The sequence below is a fragment of the Chionomys nivalis genome, chromosome 9, assembly GCF_950005125.1.
Source record: "Chionomys nivalis chromosome 9, mChiNiv1.1, whole genome shotgun sequence".
Lineage (NCBI taxonomy): Eukaryota > Metazoa > Chordata > Mammalia > Rodentia > Cricetidae > Chionomys > Chionomys nivalis.
Genome location: NC_080094.1, coordinates 621,326 through 645,443, shown reverse-complemented (window position 1 = coordinate 645,443; position 24,118 = coordinate 621,326). Strand labels below are relative to the sequence as shown.

The 24,118-nt window shown below is 46.3% G+C and overlaps 1 protein-coding gene across 1 annotated transcript in view; it reads left to right on the top strand.

Annotated features, from left to right (window-relative positions):
* Rtel1 (regulator of telomere elongation helicase 1) overlaps nt 1–24,118 on the top strand; it is a 36,638-nt gene that overhangs the window by 6,881 nt on the left and 5,639 nt on the right. Inside the window, exons 7-22 of the mRNA XM_057781509.1 lie at nt 376–451; nt 2,418–2,502; nt 6,582–6,647; nt 7,514–7,667; nt 10,765–10,803; nt 10,873–10,951; nt 12,509–12,606; nt 14,253–14,308; nt 19,280–19,354; nt 19,457–19,538; nt 21,092–21,224; nt 21,365–21,478; nt 21,569–21,609; nt 21,808–21,893; nt 22,035–22,112; nt 22,439–22,516. Of these exons, the coding sequence (XP_057637492.1) occupies nt 376–451; nt 2,418–2,502; nt 6,582–6,647; nt 7,514–7,667; nt 10,765–10,803; nt 10,873–10,951; nt 12,509–12,606; nt 14,253–14,308; nt 19,280–19,354; nt 19,457–19,538; nt 21,092–21,224; nt 21,365–21,478; nt 21,569–21,609; nt 21,808–21,893; nt 22,035–22,112; nt 22,439–22,516 (1,340 nt within the window). The remainder of the gene's footprint in view (nt 1–375; nt 452–2,417; nt 2,503–6,581; nt 6,648–7,513; nt 7,668–10,764; nt 10,804–10,872; nt 10,952–12,508; nt 12,607–14,252; nt 14,309–19,279; nt 19,355–19,456; nt 19,539–21,091; nt 21,225–21,364; nt 21,479–21,568; nt 21,610–21,807; nt 21,894–22,034; nt 22,113–22,438; nt 22,517–24,118) is intronic.

Below are 24,118 nucleotides of genomic sequence, written 5' to 3'. Positions count from 1 at the left end.
TTTATTCTCTGCGAACGATGATGAAAAGCTGTGAGCCTGTGGACTGCTCTGCCATACTCTGCCTCAGGAAGGCTTGTGGTCTTTCCTGTGCTATTTTGTGATGTCCAAGGGTAGACAGGCTGCTTGGGACCTTGTGGAGATATTGGTACTTTAGACTGCTACCTGTCTCCCAAATACAGAGCAAGGTTCTCTTGAGATTACTTCAGGTTGTGGTCTCTCCTGGGGAGATGTACCAGAAAGAATCTGGTAAGTCCAAAAGTTACAGAATGCTGTATTGCCTGCTTCGTAGGCGTTCTTGTGCCTTGGGTGTCTCTTGGGGTCTTTGGACACTCAGATCGATCCTGAGCATGAGCTGACTCTATATCTTACCTGCAGAGAAAAGCCTGGAGCAGGAGTTGGTTACCCCTATCCTGGACATTGAGGACCTTGTCAAGAATGGAAGCAAACACAAGTGAGACCTCTCCCTGTGAGCCCAAGGCTGTTTTATCCTTCCTTGATGACTCTCATATGGGAAGACATAGTGTTTTCTTTTCTGTTTATGAAACTAATAATGTGAAAAAAATTTAAGCAGTTCTGAGGAATGTAAGGTAAAAAATATGAAATCAGCTCCTGTTCCCTGTCCTTGAGCTCACTCCAGGAGGACCATTGTGAACAGTGTCTGCTTGTACAAGCACAGTGTTGCTTGTTCGTATTCTCTAAATGCTCTCTGACTTACCATGAATGGCTTTCCTTATGGTATATGAAGCTTAACTCCCTTTCTTCTGCAGATAGTAAATCTGTGGGATTTTGTTTGAGACAGTCTCAATCCATACTGACTTCCAAGGTTTGCTCTGTAACTGAGAATGACCCTCAGCTTCTGATCCTCTTGCCTTTACCTCTCATGTGTTGGGATTATAGGTGTGCACTGCCAAGCCTGACTATACATCTATGACTTGTAGTTTTGTAGATTGAAGTGGTGTGAACTTCAACACCCAAGGCTGTGTGTAGTTTTTGCTTGATTCGTGTGAAGCCCCGGGGTTCCAATCCCATTACTGCAAAAAAGAAAGACAGATTGAGACTTGAGACTTTGCTATACTAAGGAAAAAGCTTCCTTCCTTCCTTCCTTCCTTCCTTCCTTCCTTCCTTCCTTCCTTCCTTCCTTCCTTCCTTCCTTGTATTTCTTTTATTTCCTATATTTCTTTTATTTCTATGGCCTGTTTCTGGTGGCCTGTGCCCAAGAGTGGGGCCAGATTTTGTTTTTATGGAGGGTTTTTTTTGTTTTTGTTCTTGTTTTTTATTTAGGCAGAAAAATAAATAAATCCAAGCTGACTTAGAGTTCACTGTGTGACCAAGATGATCATGAATCCACCCCACCCTGTTTTATACACACCCTGCATGTGTGTGTAGTGTGTGTAAGTGTACGCTCATGGGTGGGTGTTGGTCCCCCCCCCCATTTCTCTGGGTACCTTCTGGTGCCTGTCCTGGAATTAGCTCTTGTAGACCAGGCTGGCCTTAAACTCACAGAGATTTGCTTGCCTCTGTATCCTGAGTGCTGGGATTAAAGACATATGCCACCGCCACCCGGCTGGTTCTTGCTTTCTACCTTAAGATAGAATCTCTTGTTTATCACTGACTATGCCAGGCTAACTGGCCTGAGAACTTAGAAGAATTATCCTGTCTCTGTCTCCCATTTTTCTGAGATTATAGTTTCTGGCTTTATATGGACTGTGTTCTTGATGCTTACATGGCAAGCACGTTACTCCCTGAGCCATTTCGCAGCCTGATGACCTTGAACTGAGCTTCAAGCTTTCAATTTTTTGCCATCAGGTTGGGTTTATTTGGTAGATGGGATTGAACCCAGGGCTGTATATGTCAGGCAAACATTCTCATAACTCATTCTAATAACACCCATTATTGTGTGTGTGTGTGGTTGGTGTGGGTGTCAGAGGACAGTTTGTGGAGTTGGTTCTCTTTTTCCAACTGTATATGGATTCTAAGAATTGAACTGAGGTTATCAGGTTTATATGGCAAGTGGTTTACTTGCTGAGGCATTTCCCTGACCCCATTGAGTTTTGGGTTTTGGGGGTTTGTTTGTTTTGAAATGTTCTCAGTATGTGACTCAGTATTATGATCCAGAGCTCATTTTTAAGATCAATCTGACCTGATCAGATCCCCTTACTTCTGCCTCATAAGTGCTGGGAATAAAGATGTGTACCACCTAGCCCAACACACATTAAATTTTAAGACAGGTGATACCTTTACATATTGACAAAAATCACATGGGCTGCCCTTTTTCCCAGGTACCAATTTCTTTGAGGCTCTGGGTACAGAATGAGAGTCTCCTCCTTCATCAGAGGGCACAGTGCTCATGTAATAGTTCACTTTTTGCATATCCTGTGAAGGGACTTACAGGGTCTTCTGTCTCCTTTTACATCCAGAGTGTGCCCATACTACCTTTCTCGAAACATGAAGCAGCAAGCTGACATCATCTTTATGCCATATAATTACTTGTTGGATGCTAAGGTGAGGAGGTCGTGATTGCTTTTATCCAGGGTTGTCCCTAGGCTTTAGAGGGGCTGCCTGAACTTTTGTTGTTAGTCCTCAGAAAGCAACTGTGGAAAGGAGGCCTCTTTTCCTTCACTGTCCAGAGTCAGCTATGAATTACCAGAGCTAAGGGTTCATCATTCTTAGCTACCTGGGCATAGGCAGGCTAACTAGAATGGGAAGAGCCAATGTTTGCCTCCTTGGTTTTGACAGTTCGTCTCAGTCACTTTCAGATCAGATCATATGATGGAGGAAGGTCATTGGTTAATTAAAAAAGAAACTGCTTGGCCCTCATAGGTTAGAACATAGGTGGGTGGAGTAAACAGAACAGAATGCTGGGAGGAAGAGGAAGTGAGCTCAGATGCAGGGCAGCTCCTCTCAGGGGCAGACGCCATGCCGCTGTGCTCCAGAGCAGGCGTGATGAAGCTCCAACCCAGGATGGACATAGGCTAGAATCTTCCCGATAAGCGCACCTTGGGGTGCTACACACATGAATAGAAATGGGCCAGGCAGTGTTTAAAAGAATACAGTTTGTGTGTTGTTATTTCGGGGCATAAGCTAACCAGGAGCTGGGGTGGCAGGAACACAGCCCGCAGCTCCCACTACAACCATAGGAAGTTCAGATAACAGAAACTTGAGCATTTTTGCCCTCCCTAATGTTCTGTTTGTCTGGCATCTTTTTGTGCACTACTCATTTCATTTAATATAGCTAGAATTTTCTTTTTTTTTTTTTTTTTTTGGTTTTTCGAGGCAGGGTTTCTCTGTGGCTTTGGAGCCTGTCCTGGAACTAGCTCTGTAGACCAGGCTGGTCCCGAACTCACAGAGATCCTCTTGCCTCTGCCTCCCAAGTGCTGGGATTAAAGGCGTGCGCCACCATCGCCCGGTTTATAGCTAGAATTTTCATTTTCAATTATGTCCAACAGTGAAGATTATATATAAAATGCGTGTGTGTGCAAATACATGTGCATTGTGTGCGTGGATATCAGAAGATAATTTGGAGAAGTTAGTTCTCCCTTCTACCATTTGAGTTCCAGAGACTGAACTGAGGTCTTCAGACTTGACAAGTGCCTCTATCCACTGAACCTTCTTGCTGGTCCCAAAGGATTTTTTCCCCCCTAACATGTGGACAAATATATCTAAAGTTGACTTCTAACCTGCTATATAGCTGAGGGTGGCCTTGAACTTTTGATTCTCCTACTTGTACCCTCCTGAAGTCTGCAATTGTAGACATGTTCTACTAGGTCTGTTTTATGTAATGTTGGGTATAAAACCCAAGGCTTCATGCATGTTAGGCAAGCACTCTCTTAATATTCTTGGCTCTCATAGCTGAAGATATGCTCCATGTGTTCAGTAACCTTTACTGTCAGTAGTAAGTTGGTGGGCATCTTTTGTTTTGAATCCCTGTGGTAAATATTCTCAAGAACTTACAGTGCATCTCATATAGAGCTTGGATTTTTGTGTCTGGATTTGGGGGAGTAGGTAGCAGAAGATGCTGTTGGAGGTAACCAGAGTAGACAGAAAGAAGACTCCAGAGGATGTGGAACCTGCTGAGTCATCTTGCTGGCCTCAGCGTGGCAGTTTTAAAGAACTAGGTTAGCAATCACTGCAAAATCCAGAATGGCAGGTACGTGTGCACAGCTCAGTGAAGTAGTGGTTACCATAGGTTTCCAACATACTCACCAAAGGAGTTCAGTGGGGTTTTTATCTGATCTTCAAAATATAGTGCTGGAATAGGTGGGTATTTATTTGGAAAAAATGAGTCTTACTCCTTCTCACTATGCAAGTCTAAATGCAAAGGCGGAGACTGAAATTTCTTGGAGTAGGGGAGTCTATGCAGCTACAGTGTACGTTGAGATTTTGTTTATTTATTTGGTTTTGATAATTTTTTTTTAATTTTTGGAACATCATCTCTATATCCTAGTCTAGCTTGAAGTCACTGTCCTGTTGAGTGTGGAGTTATAGGTGTGTTACTCTGTGCCTGGCTGAGGCTGGAGATTCTTCTTCCATACTCACTATAGGTGTGTGACTCTGTGCCTGGCTTGAGGCTGGAGACTCTTATTTCATACTCATTTTCATAGTATTAGTCATAAAGAAAAATTAAAAAGTTAGACTTCATCAAAATTTCAAGCTTAGACTCTTTGAAAGAATTAGGAAAATTAATGTTTTATTATTTTGAGACAGGGTCTCATTGTGTAGCCCTGGCTAGCCTGGAATTCACAGAAATTTGTCTGCCTCTGCCTCCTGATTGCTAGAGTTAAAGTGTGTATATCACACTCTTGAGAGATTAGTATAAACTCTAACATCAGCTTTTCCTTTTCAGTAGTATTAGTTAAATTTAAAAGAAAGTTGTGAAGTATGTGTGTGTATGTACATATACATATGTACATATAGTATATAGTGCACACGTGGAGGTAAGAGAACAACTTGCTAGAGCTGGTTCTCTCCTACAATGTGGTCTCAGAGATTGAACTCAAGGCTTGGCTGTTATATGCCTTACCTTCTGAGACATCTTTGGTACTTCTACTGTTAATTTTTTTTTTTTTTTAGCATTAATTCTCGTTGAGTAGAGGCAGGTGGATTTTTGTGAGTTCAAGGCCAGTCTGTAAGAGCTTGTTCCAGGACAGCTAGGACTGTTACACAAGAGAAACCCTGTATGAAGTGTAGGGCAACTGGAAGTCCCGGCTGTGGCTGGTGGACGTGTGGACCATGCAGTAGCTCTGTCAACATAGTTTGCCAAGTGCTGCCTTCTGGGGAAATGAAGTCCTTAAACTTAGGTGTGCTGTCGCTGGAGCTTACTTACAAATACCAGAAGTGGGAAGCAGGTCCAGGAATATCCCTATAGTAGAAACTGTCAGCAGTGAGGTGTTTATACAAAACCCACATCTGTCAAAACCTAGCTGTGGTACTGGACAGATGTCTCAGTGGTTAAGAGCACTGGCTTCTCTTCTGGAGAACCTGGGTTTGATTTCCCTGAACCCAGGGTATCTCACAACTCTCTTACTAGAGTTCCAGGGGATCTGATGCCCTCCTGGCCTCTGTGGGTACTGCATGCATGTAGTCCACAGATGTACATACTGTCAAAACACCCAGACACATACAATAAAATCTTTTTTTCCCACAGAGATCCACCTGCTTCTGCCTTCCAAGTCCTGGGATTAAAGGTTTGCACCGCCACTGCTCGGCTAATAAAAATAAATCTTTCCAAAAAAAAAAAACATAGCTGTGGTGCTGGCATGGTAATGAATTCCTGTATTCTCAGCACTCTGGAGACTGAGGCAGAAATATCATGAGAGCAAGGCCAGCCCAAGCTTAGTGGTAGAGCAGTTGAGCCTGGTTTGGTGCCTAATGTTACAAAACAAAACAAAAATATAACTGTCCACTTAACTTGTAGGTCCAGTTCTCTTCCTCTGCTGTCTTGTAGGTTCTAGGGATAGGAATCAGGTCATCAGGCTTAGAGGCGATTTTTTTTCCTGCCTAGCCATCTTGTTGGAATACCCATCCATCAACAGTACTGTACCACATACTCTATACATATGGCCACAAGTATCCAACTTTGGTTAGGTTTGGGTAGGTACTTGTAATAGTACTTTCTTATTGGGACCACCAGCCCACAAATAACAACACAGAGACTTACTAATTATGAAAGCTTGGCCTTAGCTTAGGCTTCTTTCTAACTACCTTTCTTCTGTCCTGTATGTCTGATGTCCCATTGGTGTCTTCCATACACCTAGATTCTGTCCCCTAGCTTCCTCTCTCTGCCTGGAAGTCCCGCCTGTCTCTCCTGCCTAGCTGTTGTCCATTCAGCTCTTTATTACACCAGTCACAGCGACACATCTTCACAGCACAGTATTCCGCAGCACGTATTATAAATCTGTTTTCCATAGACAGCTTGCAGCGAGTGCCAATCTTCATAGTGGAGTACAAGAGAGAACCTTTGTTCTTTCTTCCATTTTGTGTGTGTGTGTGTCCTGTTTATAATGATTGGTGCCCACCTCATGCCTCAGGTTACCTCTTTTCCTGTGTATACTCCAGCCTGTGGTATCTTCCCTTCTTTGTAGAGTCGTAAGGCACACAACATTGACCTGAAGGGGACGGTCGTGATCTTTGATGAAGCCCATAATGTGGTGAGTTCCCTTGACTTCTATACAAAGCATTTCCTGTCTCTCCCAGCTTGCCAGATGTCTTCTGGAGAAACTCTGCCTTGGACCCAGGTGCTGCTGCTCCCCTGTGATCTATCAGTGGCCTCACCTGGGCCAGAGACTGGCCAGTTGGGCTTTTTGTGTGCCTTAGGTGCAGGGTCCATATGTGAACCTCTTACTGGGCTTCTGCCCTTTTGGCCAGTTGGTAGGGCTCTCCCGGCCCCATCATCGCGTTACCATACTCTGTTGTCTTCCCTACATGCCTCCGCTCTTTAGGCTACTTGGCTCGACCCTTAGGAAACTTCTGTAGCAACAGCTGCTCATTTTTGGTGCCAATAGCAACAAGAGTGAGTGGTTCCTGGAGGCCCTCCTGGGTCCCTTGTCCTTTTCATGTTACCCCTGTCTCTGTTGTCCCTGCTTCCTCGGGGTTGTGTGGAATGAACTTTCTCATCCTTAGCTGCTATGAAGCCTGGGAGGAGACTGCCAGAGAGCCAGGTCCACCCCACCCCAAGCATGACCTTACTTCCTACTTGGCTCCGGGCAACTGTTGCTATGGGAATTCTTGAGCTGATTTGTGGTATCTTCCGACTTTTGAAGCCCAAAATACTGCTTTTTCTGATAAATAATCCAATTAAAAAATATTTGGTAACTAAAGTGAAATAATCTTTTAAAATATTGGTGAGGGCAGTGAACCATCTTTGGATCAGCTTCGGCTTTACTTTAGAGGCCAGGAGCCGGGACTCTGGGGACTTGGCCGTTGTCTTTCTGTTGCTCTTACATCTTCACTTCTGCTTCCTGGAGTTCCCATTCTGCCCCCCTCTGCCATAACATGGGTTTACTTTGGCCCTCAGGAGAAGATATGTGAAGAGTCGGCCTCCTTTGACCTGACACCCCGTGATCTGGCTTCAGGACTGGAGGCTGTCAACCAGGTTTTGGAAGAGCAAGCCCGGGTGGCTCAGCAGAGTGAACTCCAGCTGGAGTTCAGTGCAGACATGCCCAGCTCAGGTAAGATTTATGACCAAAAATTGAAAAGTGGCGCTTGGGCCTTTTGGAGGCATGTCTTAGGAGTGGAGCCTGGGCCTATTGGAGGCCTATCATCTTAGAAGTATCTTCTGCATCAGTGCAGTCTAGATAGCTCTCTGTGATAAGAGTTTGCTGAGAGACTTGGTTTCAGAGTTCCTGTTGTGTGACTTCCTATCTGTTCATCCCAGATAAGGCACCAATAACAGACCAAAGAAATACTTCTACCCAATCTAATTTAGTGATTAGATTAGATTAGTTCCAGGACAGTCAGACTAGATAGAGAGACCCTGTCTCAAAAACAGACAAGAATGACAGTGGGCCACATGAGTAAAGGGTACTCAAGGGGCAAAAGCCTCTTCTCCCTAGCAGTTGTTGCTGCCTGTGCAATCTTGAGGAGGGACTTTGTGACTCTTGTACATTTCAACTTTCTGAGACTTTTAAGTTCTGTGTACTTCCTGAGTCTTATGAACTTCCCTCTTCCCTCCTGGGTGGCTTGTTTCAGTTGTAGGAAAATGCTGTATAGCATCTTCGTAGACCAGGGAGGACTGCCTCTTTGGATGCTTTCAGTCCTTTTCATTTTCTTTTCTTTGAGACAAGAGTTTCATGTCCCTCAGACTGGCCTCAAGCTTATGTAGGAAAGAAAGGATGGGCTTTAGCTTTGGGTCCTCTTCCCTTTACCTCCCAGGTGCTGAGATTTTAAACTTAGGCCACCATTCCTGGTTTATTTGGTGCTGAGATCAAACCCAGCACTTTGTGCATACTAGGTAAGCATTCTGACAACTGAGCTGTCTCCAGCCATACTTCCAGTGTTTCCTGAAGTCTTTAATCTTTTCCTAGCTAATTTTTTGTTTTGTTTTGTTTGTTGTTTTTTGAGACAGGGTCTCTCAGATTATCCTGGCTGTCCTGGAACTCGCTATATAGACCAGGCATGCCTCAGAGATCTGCTTCGCCTGCCTACTGGGATTAAAAGGCATACATCACCATACCCAGCCCTGCTTTTAATTTTTTTTTTTGGTTTTTCGAGACAGGGTTTCTCTGTGGTTTTGGAGCCTGTCCTGGAACTAGCTCTGTAGACCAGGCTGGTCTCGAACTCACAGAGATCCACCTGCCTCTGCCTCCCAAGCGCTGGGATTAAAGGCGTGCGCCACCACCACCTGGCCCTGCTTTTAATTTTAAAGCAAAGAGTAGGTACAGGAAATCAACAAAAAAAAAAAAAAAAGTCATCTCTGGCTGCTTTGGTTTATAACCACAGTGTTACAGATACAGAGACAGGTGAATTCTGGTAGCTCACTGGCCTGGCAGCCTAGCCAAAACACTGAGTTTCAGGTTCAGTGAGAGACCTTCTTTTAAGGAAATTAAGCTGATGAGCAATTGAGGAAGACAACTGTTATCGTCCTTTGGGCACTATGTACACAAGTGCTGATAGACATGGATATGCACTCAGGTATATATGCATACAGCACACACAAAAGAAAATAGATCACTTATAAGATACATGATGAACTGAACACCCAGGGAACTGCTACCAATCAAGAAGGAGGTTGGCCATCAAGCCATAGCTCTACTTCTCTGAGTGGTCTCTTACCCAACTTCTAATTCATCTTTTTTGTTGTTGTTGTTTGTTTTGTTTTTTTTTCCAAGACAAGGTTCCTCTGTGTAATAGCCGTAGCTGTCCTGAAACTAGCTCTTGTAGACCAGGCTGGCCTTGAACTCACAGGATCTGCCTGCCTCTGTTTACCAAGTGCTGGGGTTAAAGGCGTGTGTCACCACCACCCGGCTTCTAATTCATCTTTAATGGCTCATGGCTACCTTCTCCTTCCTTTTCTTTGGTAATATTGTGACTATTTGATGCCTAGATTCAGTAATTATCAGTTATCTCAAGGTGGTGATGTCTCATTCAGCCCTTTAATTTTATAGCAGCAATAATGTAAAGATTTGTCAGCTCTGTGGTGGCACTGTTCATAGTGGAAAAGATGAACACATACTGCCCATTTCAGTTCTGAAAGCTTGAGTTGATTCTAAATTAGTGATTGCTGTCTTCAGAGGGGAACATAAATAGCATGTCTGAACATTGATTATTTTTCTCCTTGTCATAACAAAATACCTAACCAAAGCAACTTAGGAAGGAAGAATTATCTTGGTTCACATTCTTAGAGTACAACCCATCATAACTGGGGCTTTGTAGTGACAAGGGCTTGAGCAGCTGGTGAGTTTATAGTCAGGACTCAAAAGTGAGGGGAGAAGGGAGGGAATGAGAGGGAAGAGAGCAAGAGAGATGCTATTGAACCTCACTTTTTCTTTCTTGAGACAGGGTTTCTCTATGTAGCCCTGGCTGTACTGGATCTCTACGTAGACCAACCTGGCCTGGAACTCACAGAAATCCTCTTGTCTCTGCCTCCTAGGTGTGCACCACACCACCACACCCTGCGTTTTGCTTCTCTCTCTCTCTCTCTCTCTCTCTCTCTCTCTCTCTCTCTCTCTCTCTCTTTGGTCACCTTTTACTTTTTATTTAGTCTAGAACTTTAGCCAGTGGAATGGCTCTTCCTAGAAACTTCTTTTATGAACAGACATGACCAGAGATTTTTGTCCTAGCTTATTCTCAAGCTTATCAGGTTGACAATATTAACCAATATTAATCATTACTCATCTGTGGTTGGCTCAGTATCCCACTGCAATCCTCTTGAAGGTATTCTGTGTCCTGCTAACCTCGCTTAGCCACTGTGCTTGTGATACCCTACTGCTTCCCGCCTCCAGCAAGCCCTGGCTTTCCTTCCGATGTTTCATTCTCTTCTCTATCCTCATATGTCCTCATATGTTCTGTCTGAGCGCATGTGGGCACATGCTGATGATTACTGCCCATTAATTATTTTTAAGACTTTTGGGAGCAGAGTATGAAGAACCTCTGTGCATGGATGTATTTATGTGTATTTCTAAATGTGAACGTGGGCTCATACTGTTGTGTCCAATTCAAATGTGGATCCCACCTAACCTCTCACCCACCTACCCTTTCTACCACACTGGGAACCCTGGTTCTTGAAGCTAGAACCCTGAGGAATTGTATACCTATTTTCTCACCTAGGGTTCAACATGGAGCTGGAAGACATCGCAAAGCTGAAGAGTAAGTGTTTCTCCTCCTTCCCCTTGGGCTGAACGGGAGGCATGCCCCTGATGTGCCCTTGATCCACAGTGATCCTGCTTCGCTTGGAGGGGGCTATTGATGCTGTCCAGCTGCCTGGGGATGACAAAGGAGTCACCAAACCTGGAAGGTGAGGGACAGATGCTGACCTTATTACCCCAAGTCCTGTTCAGGGTTGGAGGTAGTGTTCTCACGAGATTCTATCTGAGTACTTCACCCAGCAGTGGGGTCTGGTTTCAATTTTCAAGGCTTAAGAAGAGTTACCAGGTTTTTAAAAAGGATTTATTTTTCTTTCTGTGTGTGTGTGTCTGTGTAAATGTGTGCTACGTGTGCTGGTGGCTGTGAAGTTTAGAAGAGGGTGTTGGATATCTTGGATCTAGAGATATAGTCGTGAGCTACCCTATATGGGTTTTAGAAACCAAACTCAGGTCCTCTGGAAAAGGAGCAAGCACTCTTAACCACTGAGCCATCTCTCTCTCTCTCTCTCTCTCTCTCTCTCTCTCTCTCTCTCTCTCTCTCTCTCTCTCTCTCTCTCTCTCCTTTCCCTTTCCCTTTCCCTTTCCCTTTCCTTTTTTGATTTTTCCAGACAGAGTTTCTCTGTAGCTTTGGGGCCTGTCCTGGAACTTGCTTTGTAGACCAGGCTGGCCTCAAACTCACAGAGATCTGCCTGTCTCTGCCACCTGAGTGCTGGGTTTAAAGACGTGTGCCACCACTGCCCGGCTCAGTTGCCAGCTTTTTTTTTTTTTTTTTATTTTTGGTTTTTCGGGACAGGGTTTCTCTGTGGTTTTGGAGCCTGTCCTGGAACTAGCTCTGTAGACCAGGCTGGTCTCGAACTCACAGAGATCCGCCTGCCTCTGCCTCCCAGTTGCCAGCTTTTTTATGTAGTCATTGAAAACATTGGGAGTAACAACACAAACTACTGCACAGTGTCTCCTCCAGCTTTTTCCTCCAACTCTCTCTGGCCCCTTGTTGATACATTAAGTACCAGTTAGAACTAGACTTTTTTTCTTTGGGACTGTCTGTGCTATCACTGAGGCCTATTTAGGGCTCTTGGATTGTTTTTTCTGAACAATTGTAGGTAGCCTGGAGAGATTCTAGCTGGGGCTGACGGGTTGCTCCTATGGGCACACAGCCAGTAGCTGTGCTAGGACCTGGTCTGGGTAATGGATGTTAAAGCATTTTCTGGAGTCTAGAGCTTTCTACCGTCTCCCTGAACCATTTTGTTCCCCTGAGCACTAACCTGGGTACTCCCACTTACTTCCAGATAAGCCAGATACACCAACCTGACCTAGGTTCTAGTGTGCCTTCTTGGCCTTCTCTACCTGCACCTGAAGACCCTGCCACAGCCTCCCCTATTCTGTGGCATCTCTTCCCAAGGTTCTTAGAGTTACTACCCAGAGTTATTGCCTCTAAGGACCTGTACTCAGGCCAGCCCCGATGGTGGTCTCTCGCCCAGGTGCCTGGTGTTTTCCTTAGTGGGTCGTGATTCTCATGACAGTAACTCACTGTCCTCTGCCTACCAGGAGATTACTGAAAGGAGAAGCATCTTATCCCCAATGCTGGCCTTGTTGAAGTACTCAGCAATTATTGCTGAGTGCAAGAAAATTGAAGGCCACCCACCTTGTAGGTTCACAAAAACCACAACCTTGCCTCCTCAGTCTCAAGCTTCTGTTCTTCTCATTGGCAGCTACATCTTTGAGCTGTTTGCTGAAGCCCAAATAACATTTCAAACCAAAGGCTGCATTTTGGAATCACTGGACCAGATAATCCAGCACCTGGCAGGACGTGAGTCTTGGGTTGCCTGTATGGAGGAGTATGCCAGGCTAGTGGTTTTCTTGTAGAAGAACAGGGTGGGGGTTATTGTTCCATGTCCAGCAGTCAGCACAGGTTGCAGAGTAGTAGCACTTGGCTCCCAGTGTCAACAGGTCACTGTCATGCCCTCCTCATGAACAAGAATCCAGTCAGTGAAGCTCCCAACCAACTCACCCTGCGTGCTCGTTTATTTATTGTTGGGTAGTTCTGGAGAGTGAGCCCAGGATCTCATTCATGGTAGTCAATGCTCCATCCCTAGCCCTTGGATTTCTGGGAAAAGTTCTTGCTATATATCTCGGCTTTGAACTTGATCCTCTTGCCTTTGTCTCTAGAGTTCTAAGATTACAGGATTGGCCAGAGTCCAGCTAGCTTCCTCTTTCTGATGGAGACGCGGAGGCAGCAGTGACATTTGGCCAACCTTATGCTCTTTGGCAGCTTTCCCATTTTTCTTTCTTTCTTTCTTTCTTTCTTTCTTTCTTTCTTTCTTTCTTTCTTTCTTTCTTTTTCTTTCTTTCTTTCCTCCCTCCCTCCTTTCTTCCTCTTTCTCTCTCTCTCTCTCTCTCTCTCTCTTTCTTTCTTTCTTTCTCTTTTAGATTTATTTATGCTCTGCTTGCATGACAAAAGAGGGTACCGAAGCCGGGCGGTGGTGGCGCACGCCTTTAATCCCAGCACTTGGGAGGCAGAGGCAGGCGGATCTCTGTGAGTTCGAGACCAGCCTGGTCTACAAGAGCTAGTTCCAGGACAGGCTCCAAAACCACAGAGAAACCCTGTCTCGAAAAAAAAAAAAAAGAGGGTACCGAAATTCATTATAGATGATTGTGAGCCACCACGTGGTTGCTGGGAATTGAACTCAGGACCTCTGGAAGAACAGTTAGTGTTCTTAACCCCTGAGCCATCATCTCTTCAGCTCCCTATGTTTGGTTTCTTACTATAGTATGTCCTAGTTAGTCACCTTTTACGAAGGAATATCAGAGATCTTAGTGGATTAAGTGAGATGTGGTCCTCTCTGACTTCTCCCCCTAGCTACCAGCCCCAATTTCCTCTTACTTTGGGAGATCCAGTTTCCAAAGGATAGTGTTCTTTTTTTTTTAATGATTTATTTTATTTTATTTTATTTTATTTTATTTTATGTGCATTGTGTGAAGGTGTCAGATCTCCTGGAACTGAATTTACAGACAGTTGTGAGCTGCCATGTGGGTGCTGGTAATTGAACCCAGGTCCTCTGGAAGAACAGCCAGTGCTCTTAACTTCTGAGTCATCTCTCCATGCTAGGGCAGTGTTATTATGGGCTGTTCTGTGGAGTGAGGTGAGGTCTGCAGTACTGCATGCGGCAGTGTCTGCTATGCGCTAGGGGACAGCAGCCCCCCCCCACCATTGGACCTCGCAGTTATCTGGAAGCCTGTACTCCTTTGGGGAGATTCCCCGTGTGACTGCTCCTTGACACCAGGAAGAACAGGTCATCTGCCTTCCTTAGCATCCTGTCCTTGATCTTGGTTATGGGGAGTCTGGTTGCTTCAGCAGATGTGAGGTAGAACTTAAGTAAATCTGTGCTGACTCCTTTTAATGTGGGACTCAGTCTCTTCTGCTTGTGTGGATGCCAACTCTCCCATGCTCCACAGGTCCTGGTGTGTTCACCAACACGGCTGGGCTGCAAAAACTCATGGACATTATCCAGGTAGGCGACTGCTTTCAATTACTGGGGAGTCTGTTTCTGCAAGTGACAGCAAGGACCTCAGGGAATGGACAGAGGTCCTCATATCACATGACTATGGTTAACAAACCCTTAAGCACCTGTAGACCTCAGTGGGAGGTAACTGAGAACAGATTTGGACATTTTTGACTATTCAGCGACCAGATACATCAGAGTAGTGCTCTAGGATCAAGGTCCTGTGAAGACTGAGGTCAGGAGTGATTTAGACTCCACTAGTGCCCCGTAGGGCTAGGCAGGACCTCCTTGTTCATAGCAGCTCCAGATAGATTCAGACTGGGAGAAACCCAGAAGCAAATGACCTGAGTGGATTCTCAGAGAAAAGACAAATGGGCCCTATAAGTGCCATGGTTTGTGTGTCCCAGCACACAGGAGTGACTGTGGAGCCACCACAAAGACAAAGACAAAGGTGGAGCTGGAGAGCCTGACAGAGAAGCATGTGCTCTCTCACCACCTCATGAGGTCTCTTCCTGCCTGTCACTGCTGCTTTGGTGCCTTCCCTCTCCGTGTCTGTGTGATACCCAATTTTCCTCAGGTGCAGTGCAGATGTCTCATTGCAACTGTGTCCTCAACTCTAGTGAGCCAGTCTGGCTGTCTTCAACTCTAGTGAGCCAGCCAGTCCTGGCCAGACAGTTGAGGGCTTTGGGCATCTTAAGCTGCACCCAGCCTTGCTAAGTTTTTTGTTTTGTTTAGTTTAGTTTTTTTTTTTTTTTGTTGTTGTTGTTATTTTGTTTGTTTCGAGACAGGGTTTCTATGTGTAATCCTGGGACTCACTCTGTAGACCAAGCTGGCCTCGAACTCACAGAAGTCCACCTGTCTCTGCTTCTTGAGTGCTAGGATTAAAGGCATGTACCAGCACTCTTTTTTTTTTTTTAAATCATTTTTGTATGTTAGTGGTTCTTTTTACCTGTATGTGTGTATCCACATGTGTGCCTGTATCTGTATGTGTGTATACCACATGTGTGCCTGGTGTCCATGGGGTCAAGAAGAGGGGGCCAGATCCCCTGGAAATGGAGTTATAAGCACCACATGGGTGCTGGGAATCAGACTTGAAAGAATTATCAGTGCCCTTAACCGCCGAGCTATCCTTCCAGCATACTGTCTACCTTGATAATTTTTTTTTTTTTTTTTCGAGACAGGGTTTCTCTGTAGCTTTTGGTTCCTGTCCTGGAACTAGCTCTTGTAGACCAGGCTGGCCTCGAACTCACAGAGATCCGCCTGCCTCTGCCTCCCGAAAAGGCGTGCACCACCACCGCCCGGCCCTTGATAAGTTTTAATAACAGTTCTTAATATTCCTAGCTGGGAGCCAGGTATAGCCCTGTTTGCCTTTAAGACCAGCACTTGAGAGGCAGAGGTGGGCAGATCTCTGAGGTCAAGGTCAGCCTGGTCTGCGCAGTGTGTTCTAGGTCAGCCAGTGTTACACAGTGAGAACCTGTCTTGTTTTGTTTTGTGTTAAGGGTTTTTATATGGGAACTGTTGATTCTGGGGAAAACTGAGGCAAGCCAGTCCTTTCATGTATGGTGCTGTGTGAAGCCACCTGGTTGCTCTACCCATGGTATAGCTCCAGACCACTGGGGATTATGGCTACTGAGCAGAAAGTGCCTTGGCTTTATGAGCACAAAGCAAATCCTCTTACTGAAGAGGAAATCTGTGAATGTTTGGATCCTCAGTAAGTCTGATTATGATATACTGGGCCACAATGAGTCAGGTACTGCTTTCTCATTGAGCACAGACCTGGGCCAGGCATGTGTGGTAGGTAAGAGAGCTGGGTATGTGCTCAGGCCTGCTTCTTCTCAGCCAGCTTTGGGATAAGGGACATCACAGTCTTAGCCTTCCACTCCATGAGTGGCAGCATTGCAGAAAGTTTTGGTACACCGTTGTCCTCCAGACTGGGCTCACCCCTCCAATTACTTCTCCAGAGGCACAGTAGGTATCCCCAGGCATCTTGTGTCCCAGGATGGTAACCTATGCATGACTGTTTTGTCTGTGATTTCTTGCTGTCTAGGTCTGCTGTACACCCACAGCCAGGCCACTTAGCCATCCTGTCTTAGAGCATGCATTGTCCCCAATGTAGGAAGCCTGGCTCCTACTAGGCAGATTGCTCTCTGCTGACCAGCAAGGGCCTTCCAAGAATCCACTCTACTTCCCACTGAGCTCATTCTCAGCTCTAGTCACAAGAGGAGGCCCTGTTATTCCCAGACCTGGACCTAGAGGGCTCATGTGAACAGTACAATCTCTGTTCTCCACTTTGTTGATAAAAGGGATATCTCCCTTATCCATGCCTTTTGGAATATAGAGCTGCTTGCCCAATGGTTTGGAATCTCTTTAGCAGCTGTTCCAAAGGCCCCTGGTACCTTCCCTGCCCCACCCTGATACTGTGCTAAGTAGATCCTTGCTAGTATGTTCCTCAGCAGTTGAAAAGGTGTCTGGTGAGTTGCTTTTCTCTCAACTGCTTCTAGCATAACTGTCGGTGCTAGGAGTTCTTGTCAGGTCATGGGAATGAGCACAGAAATGCTGCTCGTCTCAGAGCTGGGTGCTAGGCAGATTTTTGTCAGACAAGAGAAGGTTCCACCAGAGGTAGGGCTTGAGGCTTCTAGACTGGCATCCTTTCTTTTCCCCCTGTTGCTCACCTGGGTCAGACACGTAGTGGGCATTCACACTTATGAATGCTCACATATGAGTGAACACGGGCACTCACACTACGGAGTGACGCTTCCCCTTAACCCACCCCACCGTGCTTGGGTTGCAGAACCAGTCTTTTAGTCTCCTGGGATTCTTTTTTTTTTTTTTTTTTTTTTGGTTTTTCGAGACAGGGTTTCTCTGTGGTTTTGAGCCTGTCCTGGAACTAGCTCTGTAGACTAGGCTGGTCTCGAACTCACAGAGATCCACCTGCCTCTGCCTCCCAAGTGTTGCGGTCCCCCTCGTCCAGCAAGGAAGACGTGCAACACTGGAGCTCTTCTTGCTAAGCAGTTTATTCAGGACCTTTTGACAATTGTAAAATCTCTCTCTCTCTCTCTCTCTCTCTCTCTCTCTCTCTCTCTCTCTCTCTCTCTCTCTCTCTCTCTCTCTCTCTCTCTCTTCTCTCCCCCGGGCCAACCTCTCCCAGCCCTTAAGTAGGCCTGGGCCGCCAACCTCAGATTGCCAGGTGGGCACTGCCCATAGGTTCACGCATATGCAAGCAGCTGACAGTCATTGCATGATAATAGCATAAGTCAGGCTTTAGCCATAGGAGTTGATTATCACAGAGAGCACTCGCTTTCGGGATCGCGGAGGGCGGGAGCCAGCACCATCAGGTGCAACTCCACGCAGCTCTCTACATTGCCATCAGGTGTGGCTTTATGCAGCTCACTACACCCAAGTGCTGGGATTAAAGGCGTGCGCCACCACCGCCCGGCTCTCCTGGGATTCTTGTTGATTCTTTTTATCTCCCACAAACCTGTCTGGTGTTTTAGGACCGGTTGATGTGTCAGTCTGAGATGTCTTTTGTTCTTTAAATTTAGATTATTGTGTTGTGGGTTCTTGGAGAAACACATGAGTTCCATGGGGTCAGGGAGCCCTGCTCTTCCCTCATGTGGTCAGTTTACATTGTTGTGTGTGTTTCTAAACTCCCCTTGCAAGGCCCAGGAAGGAATGAGTTAAACCACTTCATCCCTTCAGATGGTGATGAGAATGATGAAGGCAACTCAGGAGTCTAGGTAGACACAGGTATGTTCTGAGAGAACACGGGGCCCTGTTCACCTGGCCCAAGTGGGAAGCCAGTCCTCCCTGGAGCTTTACTAGAGGTACAGAGATTGGCACAGTGGTTCCCTCCACAGCCAACAACAGGTCCAGTGGACAGTGGGTGGAACACAGTGCCTGGGGCTTCTCACACAGGCAGTGAGGGGCTTCTCCTCACAGCATACCCCTGGATAAGAGTTTGGGGTTGTCGAATTAGCTGGAGGCGACAGGGAGACAGTGAAGGAGGGTCTACCTATTAAGGAAAGTCAGTGGGAAGCTACCTTTGCAAGGTCTATGTAAAGAGGTCCTTTTGAGGGAAGTCAGAACCATGAGTAACACTTCCACCTGTCCTTAGTGTTCTCTTATTTACTTCTATTACCTGTGGATGTGGTTTTTCACTGTGATGTGCTTCTTTGATATGGCTGTGTTTCTCACCGATTTGGAGACTTTGTAAGTCCTGTGTGCTCACCTCAGATGATAGGCGTATCTTATACCTTCTACCTGCCTTTTCTGTCTTTTGGTAGACTTGATGAAAAGGTTGCCTTGCTGCTGGAGGCTTTGTTGCTCCTGCTCATGCTGCCTAACCCATGCCTTTGGTTTCCTTTGGTTTTTGAAATCTTCTGTAGAATTGTGTGGGTTTGTATAGGGACTGGACATCTATCCACCATTCCTATAAAGGGCACAGGTGGCCGATGTCTGCTTTTATACAGCTCTTTCGCTCTTTTGATCTCTTGTTGCTTTGTCATGTTGCTTTACTGTTTATTCTCATTTGTTGTGGTGAGTTCTGATTCTGTATGTTCCTATGAATTGTCTTGGCATTTTCCCTGTCAGATGGATTTGGGGAGGTCAACTTTGAATGTTGAGATTCTAGATTAATCTGGAGTACCAAGAGGTACTGGAGAAGAGTGAATTGAGTTAGTAAGGGCTGTATAGGCTGCTGCATTCCTAATATGTGCAAGTGGCTCCCAGTAGGGTAACCCCAAGAGAGCTCTGGAGCCATTTTAAGGGGGGTACAGGAAGGATAAACTACTTCCCCTCAGCCTAGGTCTGCTGTCTAGTTTCATGGTTGGGCAAATGAGGCCCCTGAACATCTGAGTAGAGGGTGGATTTAGAGCAAGGTGAAGTAGCCTTGGGCTCTTGTTTGCTGGGCTAAGAGACCTTAGTTTCCACCTCAGCATGAAGGTACTTGGAATCTTTTTGCTATGCTATCTTGCCTTTCAGATTGTGTTCAGTGTGGACCCTCCTGAAGGCAGCCCTGGTTCTTTGGTGGGGCTGGGTATCTCACATTCTTACAAGGTAAGAGCATTTTCCAGGATGTGTATTAGTATAGAGGTCTTGGACCTGTGGGGGCGTTACTCTAGGACTTGGGAGGGCATATATGTATGTGTGTCCTTCTAGGTACACATACACCCTGAAACCAGCCACCAGAGGGCAGCTCAGCGGTCAGATGCCTGGAGCACCACTGCGTCTAGGAAACAAGGTACAAACTTGCACTGTAGGAAGTTTTCTACTCTGCCCAGCCTTTGCATACTAATACCATCATACACGGAGTCCTGTACACTTGTGATCACCATGGAGTCATACATGGAGTCCTGTACACTGTGACCACCATGGAGTCCTGTACACTTGTGATCACTATGGAGTCCTGTACACTGTGATCACCATGGAGTCATACACGGAGTCCTGTACACTGTGACCACCATGGAGTCATACATGGAGTCTTGTACACTGTGATCACCATGGAGTCATACATGGAGTCCTGTACACTGTGATCACCATGGAGTCATACATGGAGTCTTGTACACTGTGATCACCATGGAGTCATACACGGAGTCCTGTACACTGTGACCACCATGGAGTCATACATGGAGTCCTGTACACTGTGACCAGCATGGAGTCCTGTACACTTGTGACCGCTGACGGCCAGAGACCTGGGGAAGCTGAAAGCACTGTTGCCTATCCAGAGTCACCTCGTGGGGCAGTGGCAGAACCAGGGCCCGGCAAGGCCTTCCCTCCCTGGCTTAGGGCACACTTCTATAAATTTTATTTATTTATTTACTTATCTATTTTGGCTTTTTGAAACAAAGTTTCTCTGTGTAGCCCTGGCTGGCCTTGAACTCACAGAGATCTGCCACCTCTGCCTCCCAAGTGCATGCCACTACATCCTAAGGCTGCTTTGTAACTTACAGGTTGCAGCCTTAGCAGAAGCAGTCCAGTGGAGCTTGTGTGGATGCTGTTATTTAAGTCGTTGCTGGCCTAGAGGGAAGAAAGGGTAGAGGTGTTGAGTGTTGAGTAGGAGCTCTGGTGTGATTCTACCCCCAGGAGCCTCCCTACTGTACAAAGTACCCACTTCCAAGCAGAAACTGTCCTTCATGATAGCGATGCCGTTGGAAGCTGGTGGTGCTCAGGTTCTGGGGATGATTCTCACCTCCTTCCCTGGAGGGTGTTTATGGGCAATGGGTTCATTGAGGTTGTTGACAGCCTCAAGTTCAAGCAGGCCAAGCTCCAACCTAGGAAGGAAATCATCACTGATGGCACCTGCCTTTCCCTTCAGTGACTCTTAAGTTGTGGTGTTTTAATTTTTGGAACTTCAGAGACCACTGGGAATGAGCAGTGTGGATCTAGTAGGTAAGACATTGCTTTGAACTGTGTTTCCTTCTGAATCAGTGACCTTGCCTGTTGCCGATGTGACCAGAGTCTGGGAATTTGATTCCCTTTTTAGCAGTTATGTTTAAATGTCGAGTTTGGATGTTTTTCCCTCCTGTGTAATTTTGGCAGAGTAATTCCCAAGTCCAGTGCCACATGTCATGGTTTCTACAGATGTCTTTGTATCTGCCAGTATCCTGGGTCAACCTCTTCTTGCTTTCTGGACCCCTGAGAGGGACTAGATTATAGGCTAGGCTCAGGCCCCAGCTCAGACCTTGGCTTTTGTCCTGATTGTGTACCTATGCAGCTGTAGGTAGCTTGCTCTCTCAACACAGTAGATGAGGATGGTGGACCCCAGTCTTATCTTTATACCTAATTCTCCTGCAGGGAAGGTGCTGAGCTACTGGTGCTTCAGTCCCAGCCACAGCATGCGTGAACTTGTCTGCCAAGGAGTCCGTACCCTCATCCTCACCAGTGGCACACTGGCTCCCCTATCCTCCTTCGCTCTGGAGATGCAGATGTATGAGCCACCTCTGGCTGGAACCTGGTGGATGGGGGTGGGGATGTTGGCCTGTACACCAGGGCTTCCTGTGGGCCAGCGTCCTGAAGGGTCTCAGACCTCGGGTCTTTTTATTATCTGTTTCTTCTGGCCATTCCCAGACCATTTCCTGTCTGTCTAGAGAACCCCCACATCATTGATAAGAACCAGCTCTGGGTGGGGGTTATCCCCAGAGGCCCTGATGGTGTCCAGCTGAGCTCTGCCTATGACAAAAGGTAAGGAGGAGTGCTGGTTTTGGGGCCTTTCTGTGGTGTTGTGGATTGCTGAGATCTAGGCCTCTCATGGCAGTAACCTCTATTGTACAGGTTTTCCAACGAGTGCTTATCTTCTTTGGGAAAGGCTCTGGGTAAGTACTACTCCACACAATTCTTCGTTCCTTCCTTAGGAAACCCTTGTTCATAGTTGGTCTGGTCTTAGACCCTCTACCCTATTCCATCCCGTGGGGTTTAGGGACCTGGTACTCCCCAGTTTCCATTTCTGAGAACCAACAGGGTCCTCAGCCGTCTCCTAAGCTTTGCCTAAGCCACAGCTATGACACTTGCAGGCAATATCGCTCGTGTGGTGCCCCATGGGCTTCTGGTCTTCTTCCCTTCCTACCCTGTCATGGAGAAGAGCCTGGAGTTTTGGCGGGTGCGTTCCCTTACATGTACTCCTGAGAGATGGCGCTCCCAATATGACTGAAAGTCTGGGCAGGGTAGTTGGGCAGAGCCATGATATAGGCTGTGGCCGCTGCCCTCACCTGTCCGTTCACATCCTGGCTTTTCATCACAGGCACAAGACTTGGCCAAGAAGGTGGAGGTGCTGAAGCCTCTGTTTGTGGAACCCAGGAACAAAGGCAGCTTCTCAGAGGTCTGTGACAAACTAGGAGTCAGGTTGTGCTTGCCTCTCTGGCTGGCTCCAGGCTGTTCTGGGCTGTGTTACCTTTTCGTAAGCCCCTGATATGGTCTGGCATGTAGATAATGGCAGCTCATCTTCCTGCCTGAGTCCTTGGGGCTCAGCAGCTACCCTGACTGTGGGGTTCCCTGTGTTTTCTGGAAACCCTGGGCAGGCTCTGGGTGTTTGGTGTGCCTCTGCTAGTGATGGGATCATGAAAATGCTTTCAGGACCCTTGTGTCCATCCTTCTCACTTGAGAAGGACAGGAAACTAAACTTGGCTGACCATCCTTTTCATCTAGGTCATTGATGCCTACTACCAGCAAGTTGCTTCCCCTGGGTCTAGTGGAGCCACCTTCTTAGCAGTGTGCCGGGGAAAGGTGAGGTCTCTGCAGGTCATCTTCATTCCTACCTGTTTTCCTTGCATAGGCTAAAACAAGACTCCTGCCTTGGGTCTTACATCCAGTAAAGTAAGTTAGTAATGAGCTTTAATAAGGGTCCTACTGGGCACTAATAGTCAAGGCCAGAGTTAGACAGGAGGTTCTGAGTGGCAGAATTGGCATGGGCCCAGCTGTGATGGAACTTCCACTTGACTGTAGAAGGAGGCCACTTGTTGGCTGCCGGCCACCCTGCTAGCTTAGACCTGAAATAATCACACAGAAACTGTATTAGTTAAATCACTGCTTGGCCCATTAGCTCTAGCTTCTTATTGACTAACTCTTACACGTTAATTTAACCCATTTATATTAATCTGTGTATCGCATGCCATGCCCACGTGGCTGTGGTTTACCTGGTAAAGTTCCCAGCATCTATCTCCTGACTCCGCCCTCTTTCTCCCAGCATACAGCCTAGCTTCTGCTCTTGCCATAGGCTCAAAGCAATTTATTCATTAACCAATAAAAGCAACATATAGACAGAAGGACCTCCCACACCACTTGTCCATGTAATACCTGGGATAGGTGACTGAAAGGGTTAGGACATGGGTAGACACCCATGTTGGCAGAGACTGTGCATTCTTTTCCTGGCTGCTCAGACCCAAAGAATCACACAGAAGAAACTTTATTAATTACAACACGGGCCAATAGCTTATGCATATTTCCAACTCTTACATCTTAAGTTAACCCATTTCTGTTAATCTGTGAATCACCACGAGGTTGTGGCCTACCAGTAAGGTTCTGGTTGGTGGCTGGTATCTTTCTCCTTTGGCAGCTACATGGCATCTCCTTGACTCTGTCTACTTTCTCTCAATATCTCTGTTTGGATTTCCTGCCTGGCTTTACGCTACTAAACCATTGGCTGAAATAGCTTCTTTAATAACCAATGGTAAGAGCCGGGTGGTGGTGGCGCACACCTTTAATCCCAGCATTCTGGAGGCAGAGGCAGATGAATCTTTGTGAGTTTGAGGTCAGCCTGGTCTACAAGAGCTAGTTCCAGGACAGGCTCCAAAGCTACAAAGAAACCCTGTCTCCAAAAAACAAAAACAACAACAACAAAAAAATCACACTGGGGCTGGAGAGATGGCTCAGTGGTTAAAAGCATTGCCTGCTCTTCCAAAGGTCCTGAGTTCAATTCCCAGCAACCACATCGTGGCTCACAACCATCTGTAATGAGGTCTTGTGCCCTCTTCTGGCTTTTAGGCATATACCCAGACAGAACATTGTACACATAATACATAAATATTTTTTTTAAAAAAAAACACAAGTCGGGCGGTGGTGGCGCACGCCTTTAATCCCAGCACTCAGGAGGCAGAAGCAGGCGGATCTCTGTGAGTTCGAGGCCAGCCTGGTCTACAAGAGCTAGTTCCAGGACAGGAACCAAAAAAGCTACGGAGAAACCCTCTCTCGAAAAATCAAAAAAAAAAAAAAAAAACCCACAAAAAAAACTCCAAAACCAAACAAACAAAATACCAATGGTAATAAAACATATTCATACCATACAGAGGGGAATCCCACATCATCTATTCTGTCTAAATAAAAAGGAAG